This window comes from Anomalospiza imberbis, chromosome 1 (assembly GCF_031753505.1).
Source record: "Anomalospiza imberbis isolate Cuckoo-Finch-1a 21T00152 chromosome 1, ASM3175350v1, whole genome shotgun sequence".
In the NCBI taxonomy this organism is placed as follows: domain Eukaryota; kingdom Metazoa; phylum Chordata; class Aves; order Passeriformes; family Viduidae; genus Anomalospiza; species Anomalospiza imberbis.
In genome coordinates this window covers 147,757,405-147,774,875 of record NC_089681.1, presented here as the reverse complement: position 1 = coordinate 147,774,875, position 17,471 = coordinate 147,757,405, and the positions used below count along the sequence as shown (strand labels likewise).

Below are 17,471 nucleotides of genomic sequence, written 5' to 3'. Positions count from 1 at the left end.
TAGATAACATTTTTCTTTAATACAAAACACACTAACCTCTTGCCTCCCTCCAAGAAACCAAGACCTTTAGCTCGCAAGCATTTGGAAGAGGAATAAATTCATATTTATCAGTCTGAGAAGTTGATTACAATTTAATTTTTCAGGCTTCCCTTGGCTTGCTCATGTTTTTGACCCACAGCTCCAGCTGAATTCATCACTGCTATGAGCAACAAATACTTTTTTCCTTTTTTAAAGAAAAAAAAAAAAAAGAGCGGGCAGTGCCCAAAGTACTAGGAAATCTCAGGGGATGCAAAGCACTTCCTAAATGCTGGAGCAGGCTGTGATTTTTTACACCCATGGAAGTCTGGTTTGCAGCAACTGGTTTAAGATTACACAAGGAGCCTGGGGCACTGCCAAGTGCTAGAGCAGAACCTCGTGTGAGTCTGCACCCAGCATCTCAAATGAACAACCAGGGGGAACGCAGGGCCAGCACCTTCCCCACCAGGAACTCAACACAGTGGCCAAATATTGAGGTGGAAGAGGTGTGGGTGGTGAAGGCTGCTGGGTCCTACTCACTTTTGCAATTTTGTGAGGAATGTGACTCCCCCTTGCACAACCCAGGCTGTACTATTCACTGTCCCTGCCATCAGGTGTCACATGAGGTCAAGGGCAGCCCTGTTCTCCTTCCGTCAAGAGGTCCTTAGTGGGTGTAGGAGAACAAGCTGAGACATCCAAAGGCCTGTGTTAAATACAGTGCAGGAGAGGGGTAAGGACAGCCACAGGCTCCAGCCTTAAACCCTGAGCTCTGGCAGAGCATTTAAACAATATTTTCACCGGCACTGTAAGAGCTCAGGCAGGTAATGGAGCAAGCAAGGGAAACTGAGGCACAAAGGCAGGAAGGGTTTTGGCTGAGGGTATGAAGAGAAAGCCCAGCCTGAGGAGGAAGCTCCATGGAGACCTCCTAGCAACATTTCAATACATAAAAGGGGTTTTATAAGATGGAGAGAGACTTTTTACCAGGTCCTGTAGTGACTGGATGAGGGCAACAGTTTTCAACAGCAAGAGGCTAGATTGAGGCTGGATATAAGGAGGACATTTTCTACCACTGGGTTGCTGAGACACTGGAACAGGTTGCCCAGAAAAGCTGTGGATGCTCCATCCCTGGACATGTTCAAAGCCAGGCTGGATTGAGCAACCTGGTCTAGTGACATGTCCCTGCCCACAGCAGACAGTCTGGCCTTTAAAAGCCTTCCCAGCTGAAACCATTGTGTGATTCATTCTCTGAAGCAGAAGAAGGGTGCTAGAGAGAAGCACAGAATGAAGGTGTTTGGCCTCCTGGGCTGTGTGCACTGAGCAGCTTTCCCTCTCTGTGTGCGTTTCCGTGCGGGGCACGGAGGAGCCCGCGGCCCGGCTGGCGCCTGCAGACCCTGCTGCGACACAAACAAAACCAGCGACAGCCCTCACAGGAAATACCACAGTCATTCCCTTCGTTTCTACAATAATTTCTTCTCCAAAATACTTGTACCGGCATTTCCTCCAGCCCCACAAACAAATGGTATTTTACTCGTTCTTGCCATATTCCCCCGAAAGGAAAAAGCAAAGCCGCTGCTGTGGACACAAACCCATCACCATCTTTCCAGGCTTTCCTTGAGGTATTTTTGGCTCTTTCCTCAAAACTTTGGATTTCACAGAGAAAAGACCACGACTGCCAAGCTGCAGAGAGGGAATTCAGATGGGAATTTGGGGAGAAAAGGGGCAACTGCTTTTGCCTTTTGGCTAGGGTCCATGTACCCCAGTAGGCTTGGCCAAGCTTGGGCCTCAGATCTGGAGCAACAGCCCTGTGTGCTGGTTTAGATTAAGGAAAACGTTGGAAAAAAACAGAAAAAGTGTTTCCAAACGAGGTGAATCATGATCTTATACAGAGATCCCTGAAGAGCTGACTGCTGTTTGTAATAAAAGCACACACAGAGAGCAGGAAAACAAGCAGTTAGTCCTAAAATGGAAGCGGCTCTGGAGGAGCAGAGGGTGCTGAGCACCCTCTCTGCTGAACAGCCAGGAGGTTGCCCAAATTGGGGTACAGGTCCAAGCTGAGCCTGTGGAGAAGGCTGTCTAATGGCTGAGGCAGCCAGGGGAGCCAGCCCTACACCTCCATGCCTGTCAGTGTTGCTGAAACAACTAAAACTGCCGCTCTGGAAGATCCCAGACTAGCACAAATTCAAAGATTCCCCCTGTCGTGTCTACTCCTCCTAAACTCTGCTGCCATCAGAAACAGTGCTCTGTCCAGACCCCACTTCTGTGGCTTGCTTTAGATCTGCTCCTGTCAAATCTAACCAGAGGACAGCTTTGCCCATGATGAGACATCACAAGGATGGGGCCTTTAGAGCACTTCTTCCACCCAAATCCACAGCTGCCTCCCAAACCAACTGGGACAAAGCCTCTGACTTCTGCATTAACCCTTCTGTGGTCAAGAAAGGCAGGAAAAATCATCACAAGGGGCCTCCTATTCCCTTTGGTGCTGCTCATTCCAGCCTTGCTCATATCTACCCACAAGATTTTAGGCACTTATTTTGCCTCAGTGTCCCCCCTGGAGAACACATGGGCAATGAAATACACCCACTTTTGCATGCCACAGGGTGATCAGAGGGATTGTTTTCACTTCTCTCATTTTCTACTCGCTGGATTAGGAAACAACGAGAAAACCCCGCGGAGCCGCGCAGGCACCAGCGCTCGAGTCACTCCCTTTGTACAAAGCCACAAAGCGGTGGGATTCCTCCTCAGCTCCTGGCTCTGGCTAAGAGGAATCAACACCACAGGGCCAGGCTGAGGGGACTCCTACACTTCCCCAAGGTGCAGGTCATTTGCATCAGCCCTGTGCTCGCCCCTGCCCTCAGCAGCGGGACGTTCCCCACACGCCAGACAGCTGGAGCGCGGCCCCAGACCGCAAGAGGAGATGACTAATGCACGTCATTGGGAATTATCCGCACAGAACCCCCACGCACGCCGGGTTATTCAGCAGTCAGACAGAAAGGAGTTTGTCTGGCACTGCCCTTTATCATTGCTGGGGCAGAAAGCACAATATATCCCAGTCCCCCCGGATCCTTGCAGCTTTTTTTCCTCTGAAAGCACCTGAGCAGCTCAGAGGACAGTGGAAAGATGGTGTCTAGAAGGTTCACTGCTTCCTGCTACAGACATTTCTGTTTCACACAGCAGTAGAAATCACAGGCTTCAAAATGTGTATCTAAAACCACCCACCTGGCAGGGAATAGCTTTTCTCCAGCTGGCTTTCTCACTGGTATCACCCTCTTTGCACCCAGTTCAGCTCCACACTCAGACATGGGGAAGCCTCTTAAATCCTTGGGACTCCACTGCCTCTGCCATCTCCAGCCAAGGCTTTCCCAATCAGTGATTTGCCCCTCTGTCTCTGCTCCCCAGGTGGGGAAATCCCTGCAGATCCCCTCATGGAGACTCCCATCTTCCCCCATCCACCCCATATCCTCCAGGTGTTAAAGCCAAACTCCTTTTTAGGCTGCTCAAAGACCCACAGAGAGCCCTACAAAATGAGCTGTATTTTACTGGAGTTACGAGCAAGCCTTGCCTTGCATGCAGCTTGCCAAAGAGAACAGTCCAGAGGTAATTTACTAAAAGAACAACTTTTAGGACAGTCTGACATTTGATGTACATGGAGAAACATTTCCTACAAACTTTTAATTGCCGTGGGAGAACTTGCCATGGTGATTAAGGTGGCAGAGGAACTGCTGGCTGTCACTGGCTGTGACAGAGGCCCACTGACAAGCAGCTTCATACTGCCAGTTGCCAAGTGCTATTTATAGAAATGAATGGATGTGCACATAAATAGATACAAAATAAATGCTAATTTAATTGCTCTTTTCTCCCTCCATCCTTTTGTTCAGGATTTCCTAATTATTTGGGGTTTCCCTTCTTATTCCACTCATCTTTTTCATTAATGAACACAACGCAGACCTTCATTCTCCTGTTTCCTTCTTCCCCTCTTCAGAGACATTTCTATGAACAAACTCTCTTGTTCAGTCCAAGGGACAGCCTGAAAGGGCTCCTTCCAGCCATGCCAGAGGATGCACAAGGAATAACGGAGTGATTAAAGGAGTAACAGAGGAATACCAGCGCGGAAGCTGCACTAGGAATAATGTCAGAACGATCCCTCTGTTCCCAAAGAACAGCTCTGCTTTACCTCACATGAGGAAGGAAAAGGGTGTCCATGTCTGTCCCTATAATTCCCACAAGGCAGAGAGGCAGGACAGTGTAGCGGCTGCCACACCTGACCAGGACTCAGGAGATTCCAGCTCAGTCATCACATCTGCTGCCAGCTGCCTGGGCAATTCAAGGGAGGAAAACTCCTGTTCTGATTTCCAGCCTGTTCTGCCACCAGGCATTGCACATCCAGAAACTCGGCCTTCGCCCTAAACTCATTTGTGAGGGAAGAAAACTAAGAAAAGAAAGATTTTTATGAAATTTGCCGAAGGATGTTCACTTCTTAAGATGAACTGAAGCAAAACTATCGATATTTTGGGAAAGAAATATTTTGGAGTACACACAACCACAGGCTGTTTTCTTGTGTGGCCCAGGCCTACGAGGAATACAATCTGGCAGGATTCAATTTTCAGCTTGTGTCAAGAGAGCACTGAGGAAGCCCTCCAGGAGACAGGAATGAGATAGCACTTCAGTTGTGCTTCTCTGTGTACCAAAAATCTGCTGCAAGCCACAAAGAACTGGCTAGTTAGCCAACACATTCTTGTTGTGAACTCTGTGTTTCAGTGGAAATTTGGAACACTGACTAAAGGATTCCCATGCCTTAGAAAAAACATTTTTCCACAGAAAAAGAAATATTATTTTATTAATCTACTGACTGAACTCCCAAACCCAAGTAGTTCAATGTGAGCATGTTGCTGCAGGGCCTCATGAGAGGCACCAACAATTAGATGACCAAGAGGACATTTTATCACCAAAATGGCCCTGTGCCTCGTTCTCCCTCCAAGAAAGGAACTGTGCAGGGCATCCTTCAGCCCAACAGGCCAACCTAATCACAGGGAAAAGTAAACAATGAAAAGGGAAAACCAAATACCAAAGGAACAACAAATCACAGGCATGAAAACAGCACTTCCAAAGCAATCTCTCCTCCACATCAATTTCTGTCCTAAAAAAAAAAAAAACCAAACAAAAAAAAAAAAACCTAAAAGTGACCCAAACAAGCTGATTAAACTGAGCTACAAACATGAACCAAGTTCCCACTAATTCCACCTCCTCTGGCTGCTCCCCACCTCCCAAACTCGCCTCCCGCCGTGCCGCAAGCCAGACGCGTTCCAGCTAGTCCAATTCGGTGAGGCAACAATTCAACATCCTCCAACGCCCTTCATCTCCTGGGACCTGCTGGCCTGACCCCTCAGCTCCGCATGTGCGAGGAGAGCAGGATCCTCACCATCCACATCTCCTCCATCAGGGAGCTCTGAGCAACCCTGAGCACGCAGCTACGGCCGCTCCACTTCTTGTGGATAAAAAGAAAAATCCTAAAGGAGGAAGTGTTTTTCCAAGCATCGGTGCTCTAATAAGAATGAAAGTTTGATTCCTATATAATAAAATATAATAAAATTCCTGTAATAAAATTAAACACAACTGGCAGCCAACTGTTCTAAAGCTGGTATCAGAGCACGGCATACCTCCATGGGTGATTTATAAATGAAGATGCAGAGTAGATGGGCTGTGGGTGTGGATTTGACTGCTAGATGCCAACTTTATGCAGATAAGAATTCAATCAATGAAAACTATAATTTTCCGTATTTTTGACTAATTATCTGGTTAACTGTGTATGTGCCACATTAACAGCCCAGGTCTCAAAAACAACAGCAGGGATTTTCCCCCATTGCACAAAACAAATGTTGTAAAAGGAGGCCTGAAAAGCTTTGCTAACCTGAAAGCAACTCGAGCTGGCTCCACATGGTCCCCACCCATCGCTGTGCACAAGATGCTGCCCCTGCAGCCATCCAAAGCTGCTCTGGGTTTTCTGCTTCTCCTGCAGCTGCAGGGAGCCAGCCCTGAGTTTCTCTGGTCAGTTCTGTAAACATCTTGGACTTCTTTCAGCATGAGCTGAACACAAACCCAGTGATTCAACTTGGACAGCTGCTACCGCCAGGACACGCTTTGAAACCAGACGTGCGCACGTGTTTTCGTCTGCATGTGGCTGGGAAGTCCAGAGGGATTCGGGAAGGGATTTTTCCTCTCTGCACCCAGACTTCTTTGTTTGTAGCACAAGTGACATTAAAAAATGCATGACGACAGTAAATGACAATTTGTTTTCTTCCTTGCTAGGCATCCAGCAGTTGCAGAGTTGACTGCAAGCTCATTCTAAACCACTAGAGGTGGAATTCCACGTGGATTTGCTGCCATGCTTCTCCAGCAGCTCCCCAGTTGCTCCAATCTTTTCCTCCCTTTTTTTCTTGCTATTTTGACAACTGAATTCTTTCTTCACAACTTTCATGTTCGCTTATTATTTGCTCCATACACAAACATGCTATTAAATCCACTTCAGCCATTGTATCGATGTCAGCAAATAATTTCTGACATTGCTCAAGGGACAATGTTTTTTGCTCACCAAAACAACTCTGAATGTGCAACAGGGCCAAAATATTTGTGTTTAGGAGCATAAAGATAAACAGCAGTAATTCATAATTAAACACTTTATATAAGAATGACATTATTCCTCCCCAAAGAGCCTGGGTGTCTACAGCTCAGAATTGGCAGTCTGTCTTTCAAATATCTGAAGCAAAATGTGCACATAATAAATATTGTATTTCATTAACGCTGTCAATAGAAAACAATTGACTTATCCAAGTCCTAAAGCTGCACAGCCTGAAACAAGTTCTGCTACTTTCAGATCTAAACAACAGTTAGAAGTGCCTTGAGGTGAGACTCGAGATTTAAACCCAGTTTCAGGCCCTGTTGTTATATTTGCGAATAATTTGGGGCATTACTTTTTTCTGCTCCTCTGTGATAGAGGGATGCCTGTAAATTCCTTTTGGCTCTTCAAAAAGAGGTCATAAACCTTGTAGCTTGGTAAAATTATGGTATTTCTGACATGCTGAGCACTTGTTAACTTCAGTTCTAACATTTAAGCTCTGCCAGCATGGCAAGCACCATGCCCACCTCTCTGGTCTGCTGGAGTTTGGGGTGGCCTGAAGAAGCAATGCCATACCTGTTTGTTGGAGTGGACACTGTTTTTATTCCTGTTGTTGTCCAGCAGCCCCCCACATTTGCCCAGCGCTGCCAAATCCTTCATAATAGAGTTCAGAGCTTCTTCTTCATCTGCAAGAAAAGAAGAGACAACTGAAGTGTGGAAAGCAACCCTGCCCTCGGACGTGCAGAGTGAAAATACAGGACTGCAAACATAAACTTTCAACACAAATGGATAAAAGACAAAATGTCAAGCCTTCCTATTAAGAGAGGCATTCCAAGACCACACCACAGTCTCTCCCAGCCCAGTCTGTCTTGAAATCACAGGTTCCTTCATCACGGGTGAGACAGATAATGAGATCTCATTGTCCCCACCTGAAAGGGCCTGCAAGAAAGCTGCAGAAGGATTCCCAATAAGGACATGCAGTGACAGGACACAAGAAAATGCCATTAAAATTAAAAAGGGCAGGTTTAGATTAGATATTAGAAAGAAGTTTTCTTCTGTGAGGGTGCTGAGGCCTTGGCACAGTTGCCCAGAGAAGTTGTGGCTGCCCCATCCCTGGACACGTACAGGGCCAGGTTGGATGGGGCTTGGAGCAACCTGGGCTAGTGAAAGGTGTCCTTGTCTTTCCTCCCTTTTCATTAAAGGTGCTCAAGAGCCCCAACTGACCTTCAAAACCAGAAGCAGTGAGAAACCAAGGGAGAGGGCAAGGAATCCATGGGAAAAGAGAGAAACTCAGCAATGCTGGACAGATGACACTGATTTCTGATTTCTGCAGTAACAGGAGAACTTTGAGGGACCATTGGATCTGAAACCAATCTCCTCTTCTTCAACACTTCAGCATCTGTGGTTATGGCCTCTTAAAGCTGCTATGAAGTGTTAAAGGCAAAATACCAACCACAAGAAGCAAGAACCCTGTCAAGACCTAGGGCAGGGCACACTCGTTAGGAGGGTGTGAGAACCCACTGCACACTCCATGCTCGTGACACAGTCAAGACAAATGTTAGGCACATGCAGCTATTACTGCAAAAAATACAAATACAGCTACAAATCTTGTATAAAAATGAGTGTCTCCAGGGAATGAACCATCCCTACGGCAGGCCAGCCTGCAGATTTAACTCAAAGTCCACAAATATGTGAAAAATGACAAAAACCATATGAAATCAGACAGGACTGGACCCAGATACTGAGGATCTTTCCCCAGGGAGGTTTATGTCCTGGATCCTTGTGCTCAGATATAACACCATCTCCTCTTGTTCTGCTCCTCCTGCTGGGTTCTGTGAGCAATGAAGCTATGAAAAAAACCCAGATATGTGAGAAAAAGACTTCTTGTGCATGCTCTGCTCCCAGAGTATATTAAAGAAATAAGGGGAAACACTGGGGGAAAAATGTTTGAAATCCAGTCTCACGTTTTAAAGCTCAGAAATGAGCTCCAAAGCCTACATCAAACTCTTAGGAAAAAGCCTACATTTTCCTGTAGGCAATTTGTGTATACATATTTAATATATAAGCTTACATCTGTACATCAATATGAAAGATATAACTGATAAAATAATAAAATTCATACATAAATACATTAAAATGGAATCCCTTTTGCCTTCCACATTTCCCTATTTACTAAAAGGACAAATATGTTTTTCCAGAGGGGTGGTAGGGAGCACAACCTGAAGTGCTACAGGAAAAAACTCAAGAAAAAATAATTTTCAGTTCAAGTTCAGGAAAAAAAAAAAAAACCACAACAAACCCAACAACAGAAAAGAAACACATCAAGAATATCACCAAAGTCTGGGTTTGGAGTGTTTTTCTTTTGTTATTGTTATTTTGTTTTGGTTTTTTTTTAAGGACCTCTGGGACAAGCATAGTTTTCCACACAGATTTTTGTAGTAGGAAAATATCCAACAGGAAAAAAAAAAAAAAAAAAAGGCATTTTTAAATTTTTGTGGAGGGGGAAGGGAACAGGGGGAGGGATGAGCAAAAACAAACCCACAAAAACAAAACCCCCTTACGCCACCCTCTAGGAATTTTCCACCAAAGCTTTAATCTCTACAGTGCCCCTCACCCCCTTTTTTTTTTCTTTTCCAGCGAGTGACAACAAAAGTTTCCTGAACGGCCTGACACAAAACACAATCTGTAATGTCATGGGCCAGCAGGGCCAGCAGGCAAAGACAGAGTCAAACCACCCAATTCCCCACCCCTCTCCCACCTCCAAACCTCCCTGGCAACATCTGCCAGGAGAGGAATCTCTGGTTAACCCACCAGTGCCGTGGTTTATATCACATTGTCTTCCTCCTCTAGCTACACAGCAGTCTTGCCAAAACTTTTTTTGTAACAGACTTCTGAGCCCACCAAACACGGGTTTAAAAATTCCTGGTGCTGCAAACCCAGTTCACGATAAGTCACATTTCTTAAGAAGTCAGGCTAAAAATCTTTGCCAGAAGTGACTTTTTGCATCTCTCCAAACACAGCAATGCAAGGAGAATCCACTCACTTTCAGTAGCTGCTTAAATTCAGCTGGTTTCCAGAAATACCCAAACATCAACTGAATAGGCCTTAGAATAAATGGTGTAAAACTGAGCTCCAGCTGTCCTGAATCAGGTACTGAAGGAAAAAAAAAAAGGAAAGAGAAGCTATTTCTTGTATTTGACTGTCAAATCAGCATTTTCCTTCCTTTATCTACTAAGAAACCAATGCAAAAGAGCATTCTGAAAAACATCTGAGGATTTTTAATTACAAAATATGAGTGTTGATTGTCAAAAAACTATAATCCACATCCATGACATCACTGCTGCAAAACAGAATAAGAAAACTTCTTCCTATCCAATGGAAGGTTGGCTATCAAAGGAAAGGATGTTTTCTGCTGCTGGAGGGTGAAAGACAAGCACGAGCAGAAATACAATATTTCCTTCAACTAATGTATTTCTATGTGCTTAAGTATTTCCCAGCTGCTCTTAACAGTGTGTTTTTACTCCAAGAGAACTGTGATTTCAGGGAGGCAATGACCAAAGCCTCAACTGTTCAAAACAAAACCCCCCACACCAGGCTGTGAAGCAAGTTCTGAGCAGCAGCACAATTTGCATCATCGGTTGCAAAACCGACACTTCCCAGTCCTCTCCAGGACAGCTCTGCACAGGCCCTGATGCTTTCCAGACTGAACCTCTTGCCCATCCTAATTCCTGCTCTTGGGGTCTCCCAGCTGACTCCCAAGAAGGGTGGAGGACTTTGTTCCATGGAAATACGCAGCCAGCTCAGCCAGTGCAGTCAAAATTCAAACAAGCACTGAAGCGAACTGGATAATTAAATCCAAATGCCACTCCCAAACATTTCCAGCAAAAGGGGTGTCACAGGCTGCTCCTTCTCTGTTTGGCTGGGTTTGAGTCGGGAGAGGGTGAACGATGGATGGCTCTCCCAGGGACAAAACGCCAATTGTCAGGAATCCCGTGCCCAAGGGACAGGAAAAATCCTGTTCTCCTGATCCAGCCCTGGCAGGACCCAACTATTCTTCAGCCTTGTGAGAAGGCAGCATTGAGGCTGCACAGCAAATACCTCCCCAGGCTCTGCCATGGCTCCAGAACAAAACATCTGTGAGTTGCACAACACTGATGAAGTATCCTTGGAGCTCTATGGACCTGGGAGACTCCTGGAAATCTTTGTGCAATGTGAGCAGGTTCCTGCTCCTGAACAACCTCCTGGCCCAGCTCCACTCTGGCATCGTTTTGCACAAATTCACTTAAGGTACTGTGGGTTGACAGGATGAATTGTACAACAAATCCCATTTGATCTCCAACACAACATGAAAACAGGATTATTTCTACCATGGAAGATCAGGACAGAGAAAAGCTGATTATAGAGACAGCAAAAATGAAACATAAAAGTAAATTGTGTTTAGTACTGTCCCTCTGTCCCCAGTGTCTCTTTTTCGATCCTCAGCTTTCAGCTGTTTCCCTTAGTAGGAAACTCATTTCTTTCTTCTCTACTTTCCACCAACACACTTAATTCTGTGCTTTTTAAATCAGCTTCCTGTGACAAAGCTTGTTTGATCACTTTGCCAGCCCATCCAACCAAGGATCACTTCCAACCAAAAATAATAGATGTTTCAAAAGATTAATTTCCCAGGGGTTTGGGGGTGAGGGGAGATATCCATAGCCACGCAGAAGAGAAGAACACACAGGAGCAGAAAGCCAAGAGCACTCCCAGGAAGCAATGACCAGTGGAGCTCCAGTAGACAGGGTTTATATTTTTATTAAAATACACTCATCCATTTTGGCAGGATCCTATATCAAAACCAGAATGCCTCCTTCTCTCATCAGGTTTTCAGTTCTGCAAGATGTTAAGACTTGCAAGCCCCAGGCACTACCAGTGTGAATCTGGTACTGACAGAACCAGAGGACACAGTCTCAAGCTGCACCAAGGGAAGTTTAGGTTGGATATCAGGAAAAAGTTTTTCACAGAAAGGGTGATAAAGTTCTGGAATGGCTGCCCGGGGAGGTGGTGGAGTCACCATCCCTGGATGTGTTTAACAAAGCCTGGATGTGGCACTGGGTGCCAGGGTTGAGTTGAGGAGTTGGGGCTGGGTTGGACTTGATGATCTTGAAGGTCTCTTCCAACCTGGTCATTCTGGGAATTCTGTGAATTCTGTGAATCTGGGGCATTTGGCTACTTGGCAAAATCAACCAGGGAGTGACACCAAAAAGCCAGCAGATGACACATCTCTCTGCCCTTCAGAGACGCGTTTCCAGTGCTGCTACGTGGCCTTGGTTCCAGCCTGCGTGAGGGAGAGAGGAACCTGGACTTTCAGTCTTAGTACAGCAAGTTCACTGCTCAAAGAAATTAATTTTTTTTTTTCAAAAGGGAGAAATAGAAAGCCTGAAGGTCAACATGGACCACCCAAAACAATTCAAGAGTCAGGAGAGAAAGCAAATGAAGAAGGGACAAAGGAATAATTTAGCTGTGTTCAGATGGTCTAGACACTGCTGTTATTGTTGGCTTCACTAATAGGTCATTGCTAAGAGGCAGTTTATGGCAGTTCCATGAAGCTGCTTCCTTCAACCCTGAAAGGAGAAAAAAAAAAAAAAAAAAAAAGGCAGCAGCTGGATGAAGCCCACGGGAAAGCCTGCAGAAGCAAAGCAGAGTCCTGTAAAACATGGTGAGCTCTGATCTGGGCCTCACACACACACCAGGCAGAACCAAGGCTGGGAAGAGTGGGGGAAAAGCCCTGGGCGTTGCAGGAGGGAAAAATATTGTCCCGTGAGTCATTCCTGAACAAGGCTGGAGCATGCAGCTCCAGGGCCCTGCAGGCACTTGGATCCAGACAAAAACCACATTTGTGACCACTCGTGGTCACTGAGGATCCCACTGTGCTTTTCACAGCCGTGGTGCTGATGGTGCACTGGCCTGTGTAAACTCCAGCAGCACCCTCCAGCACCAGCATCCACCTCTCCAGAAGGTGATGCAGCCACTGGGGATGTCCCCAGGCAGAGGGGAGAGCTCTGTGAAAGTTGAGAAGGGGATGAAGAGAGGATGGGGAGCCACACATAAACACTGTCACCTCCAGTAAAAGCCCATTCATGGGCTAGACTTTGAATATATAGTGACAAAAATACTGAAATGTAATAAAACACTGTGAAAATAAATATGGAGCCACATGATGATGACTCTGACAATGCTGAAGAAGAGACATCAGCCTTTCCTTTTTGCTGGTTTTTGAAAATACACAATTTTGGATGGAGTGGTGTACAACATTTATCACTTACCAAAGGGAACCTGAACTGAAAGACAAGACTCACTCCCCTGGCATCACTCAGCTCCTGCAAAGAGCAGCCCCTGTCCTGATGGAATTCCAGCTACACTGCCAGAAAGGGAGATGGGCTGGGTTTTATGCCTCATTTGATGGACAGAAATCAGAGACAGACAAAAGCCTTGCTCAAGACCACACGAGTCTGCAGCCAGAGCTAAACACATTAAAGGAGCTTAAATTCAGAGAGGACTTAACTTGATCTGGCCTTCCTGGCTGTATACAAAGGGCACAGCAACTTATTTAGCAGCCTCCACATCCCAGCCTTGACCTGGAATCACACAGAACAGCCTCTTCAGAAAGCCTTAGCTGGAAGAGCTCATGCACTTACTCCTCTTTGCAACAAACATCTCAGTTCCAGTTTGAGAATACAGCTTGCTTTGTATTCTGTTCATTAGATCGTGATACCCCTGTATCTTAGAGACACTCCTCATCTTCTCCAGGTACTCACAGGCTGTGACTTCATCTCCTTTTAACCCTTCTTCATTTAAGTAATTGGAAATACACAGCTTCTGCCATTAGAGTGATACTTCAATCATTTCTGCAGCTCTTTCCAGTGTTTTGTTTTTTGGGGTTTTTTTATCAAGAGGAAATAGCAAAGAAGCACATAACGTTCAGTGGCCAAAGCACCTTTTCATGTCTGTTTGCAGCGTGAGCAGGGGCTAACAGCAAACTTGGCCCACGTGTTCCAGGCAGTCCACATCTATCAGACCAGCAGCCACCTGGGCTGCCCACTGCCTTCCCAGAAGGTCAGTGTCAGACCAGGCCAGGTCTTTCCTGGTCCAGGGAACAGGACAACACTCATCCATGTGAGAGCACATGTCAAAGAACTTGCTGGTGAAGATAGATGCTGCCTTTTCTGCAAAAGCCAGAGGGGGAGAAAGCTTGGAGACAAATTAAAACCCAGACCTGGGGTCTCTTCAGTACCTGCAAACACCATGAACAGGCAGGTACAGCCACCAGCATCCAGGCCATGCACAAGACACCAGGGGCCAAGGTACCAAGCCAGCACACACTTGATGATCTTGAGGGTATTTTCTAAACGAAATTATTCTGATTTTTAACAGAAGGGATCAATTAGTAACAAAATACCATCACTGACTGTCCCAGTCAATGCTAGGAAGGAGCCCAGTGAGCCAGAGGCTCAGGAGCCTGACTTGGACCGTGACAAAAGCCCCCAAGCAAGCAAAGAAGGGACCCAGACACTGTGACAGGCAGCTGCAAGTACTGTTGTGCAATTCACCCCCCTTGGAAGGGCTGTCTGGGAATGATCAGTGGCAAGCAGAGTGCTGCCTGCACCCATCTAGTGAGATCCAGACAAACCTCCCCATAACTTCAACCCACATGCACAAAGCATTTTGCCACTGTCTGGAGCTGTGTCCAGAGTCTGATAAAGAGAAAAATTATCCAATTAACCTCCTCCAGAGCAGACTGCAGTGCAGCAGACACACCAGTGGAGCACGTTCCCTTTGCAAGTCAGCAAAGGCTCACCAGCAGCTGGATCCTGCTGCTGTTCTCCCTCCTGCAACCCCACCCAAGGGATACCAAGGTCACCCCTGGGCAGGACTCAAGGGCAGGGCACAGCCCAGCAGGTCAAGCAGAGCAATTATACAGGAGGAAGTGAGGAAAGACCCTCCTAATATGCTGGACTTCTTGGCAGGAGTTTTCTCACTGATGCCTTGAGCTCAGCACACACAAACTCACGTAGAAAACCAGTGCTGTGATGTGCTGGGGGTTCTTGTAAGCACATTTCTTCTTCTCAGAGAATTATGATGCTAAAGGGGGCAGCAGGTAGAGGAGATTATTAGTTCTCAACCTGACAAATCGATGCTCAACTTTTGCTCTCCAGAAATGACACTGGTTTGGATTTTTAATTTCACTTCCATAGCACCATCAGTAACTGCTTTTTGAAAAGAAACAAAACCAAACCCATCAGAGGCTTTTGACAGCTACAGAGGTCCATCACACCACGTGCCCAACAGAACATGTGTGGGTTTAGGGCACAGTTACACTATCCCACACACCCCTTTTCTTGGGGGTAAAACTGAATTCCCTCCTCCTATTGCCCCTCTGCCCCGTGCTAGCCCTCAGGTGATCCATACAGCTACTGGAAAAATTGCATATCTGAACTGGAGACTGTGTTTAGATCAACAACAACCCTTCCTTTTACATCCCCTTGCAAAATGGTAGAGAAATGAGAGCTCAGGAATGGGCTTGGAGGGGAAGGCAAAAATCTGTTTTAAAAAAGCTAAACCAGTTATTTTTAAAATGATGAATATGTAAATCAAATCAAATCACCAATGACAGGACCCAACCAGTCTCCAAAATAACACAAACAAGCAAACACCCCCAATGTAACACAGACATGCTAAGACTCCAACCAATTAATGAGAGCATTGAGAAAACAGCAGAAGAGACTAAACTGGCAGATAAATTCGTGTATTATGGCAGAACCCATTTCAGAGCCAGAGTGAGATTATGAAGAACTTCAATGCCCTCTGAATTTCCCCAGGAAAAACCAAAAGCAAAGGCAAAGCTACTGGGACTGCACCTCAGTTTAGGAGAGGGGAGAGATATGCCCTTAAAACCCTGAGTAATCAGTACCTTGCAAACACCAAACCCATTTGGCATGGCAAGTTTTATCACACCTAAAAGTTTCAGTGGTTAGGCCATAAATCATGTGGGAATCCTTAAAATCAGAGAGTTTTGAGAAAGCTACAAAAAGCAAGCAGTAGCCATAAAATTTGTCAGCAGAAAAATTATACAAGAAGTAGAAAGTAAGGACAAATTGAACAATGGTCAGTGTATTAATGCTTGGCTAGAATAACTCCTTAAACTACAGAAAAGTATATCTAGCAAGATATTAAAAAGTTCTAAGCTTAATCATGGAGCTCTGTGCATTGTGTTTTAAGGCTTACAAGCAGGTATTGTGTTCGAAATAAGCGAGCATTGTTTTAACTGAAGGTACGTGTGCTTATAGTGGTTGGATAGAACTACTGTCAATATGCTTTTGCTTTGTGTGATCGGTCAAAAACTTTTAAAGTAAGTTGTAACATTCATTTCTTTGTCTGCTGCCAGGGATGTGAGCTGCTGGCATCTTCCCATTGTCATAACCATGTAATAAAACTAATACTAAAAGATAAAACCACTCAAAACACGTTCCTCGGCCATCCCATCCCATTTGTAATTTATACATAGTCCCCCATCCAGCAATAAAATCATACAAGGAGCTTCTCCTGACGAGTGGCGAAGCGCCGTGGCTCAATGCCCACGTTCCCTCGCCCCAGAAGCTTACCAGGGACTTTTGCAATGGAAAAGGACTTGGGATGCAGAAGGTGCTTGGTTCAGCCCAGTGGGGAGGGAAAGCAAGGTTCTGCCTGTGGTTCACCACAAGCCTCCACTCCCGAAATAGCCATCCCTGGCAGCGCCGCGCGCAGTAAAATTCCACGGGACCGGAGCCACTGGCAGAGCCTCCCCAGGCTCTGCTCACGCTGCTCCCCGGTGCAGCCCCATCCCTGGGGCTTGTCACCACGGGTCCCCTGTACATCCCCACACACCTGGAGGGTGGCAAAGCCCAGCTAAGAATCCAGTTTTCCCCCGGGTCCAGCCCGTGCGACATCCTGGCAGTCATCCTTCCTCCTCTCAGCTCCTCACCTCCAGCAGCTCAGGAGCACAACCTGTGGAGGTGCAGCCACCTCAGAGCCTTCACCCCTTCTTGGCTAAAGGGGCAAATGTCTGCGTTGGAATTGGGTGGCATTTGGTGGGGGAAGATTTGCTGGAGAGGGCAGAGTTTGGGGAAGCAGCTGCTGCCCCTCACATCCAGGCAGTGACTGGGATGCTGCCTTTGAGCCCAGCCACAAACCCAACACTGCTCGAGACAAACGCCTTGTTTCTCCTTTGCTTTTGTGAATTAAAGTTAGTCTTAGGAGAGCTGCAAGCAGGGGCTAGAATCTTAAAAAGCAAAACTAACCACATTTAAGAAAATTTCTGCACGCCTGTAGCTCTGCTACTCCTCACCACTTCAAAGGCACCAGGTTTCTCATCCCACAAGAAACTTTCACAACTTTTTTGCTAACTCTGCCTTTTGCTCCACAAACACTAATTTTCCTCTAATGGATTAACATAATTGAGTTAAACTTGGGCCAATTATTCCAGCAGTTTCCCTGCTAAGCTTAAAATTTGCTCCTTCTGAAGGAGGGCTTATGTGCCTAAAAGGCAGCCTGGTTTTTTCCACCTCTATCATTTGGTCTAATAAAAGATATTACCTCTCCCCACAACCTGTACCTCTCTCTTGAGCACACTTGAAAGGAGAGAAGTGTTTACCCAGCAAAGAAATGTAACTGGCAAGTTATTTCCCCTGACTGACTCTGATACTTTTGAAGGTTATTTGAGGGATCATAAAGAACTCGTTCTCCCTCCCAGCCCAGCGACTTCCAGTGCTCAAAGCTTCAGCCCAGAGCCCATGAACTCCTATCCTGTTGCTGCAGCAACAGCTGCAAC

At 46.0% G+C, this 17,471-nt stretch overlaps 1 protein-coding gene across 1 annotated transcript in view; it reads right to left on the bottom strand.

Moving 5' to 3' along the window:
- Positions 1-17,471, bottom strand: part of LOC137464270 (mitogen-activated protein kinase kinase kinase 3-like) — a 77,104-nt gene that overhangs the window by 35,190 nt on the left and 24,443 nt on the right. Inside the window, exon 3 of the mRNA XM_068175561.1 lies at positions 7,202-7,311. Coding sequence (XP_068031662.1) covers positions 7,202-7,311 — 110 coding nt within the window. The remainder of the gene's footprint in view (positions 1-7,201; positions 7,312-17,471) is intronic.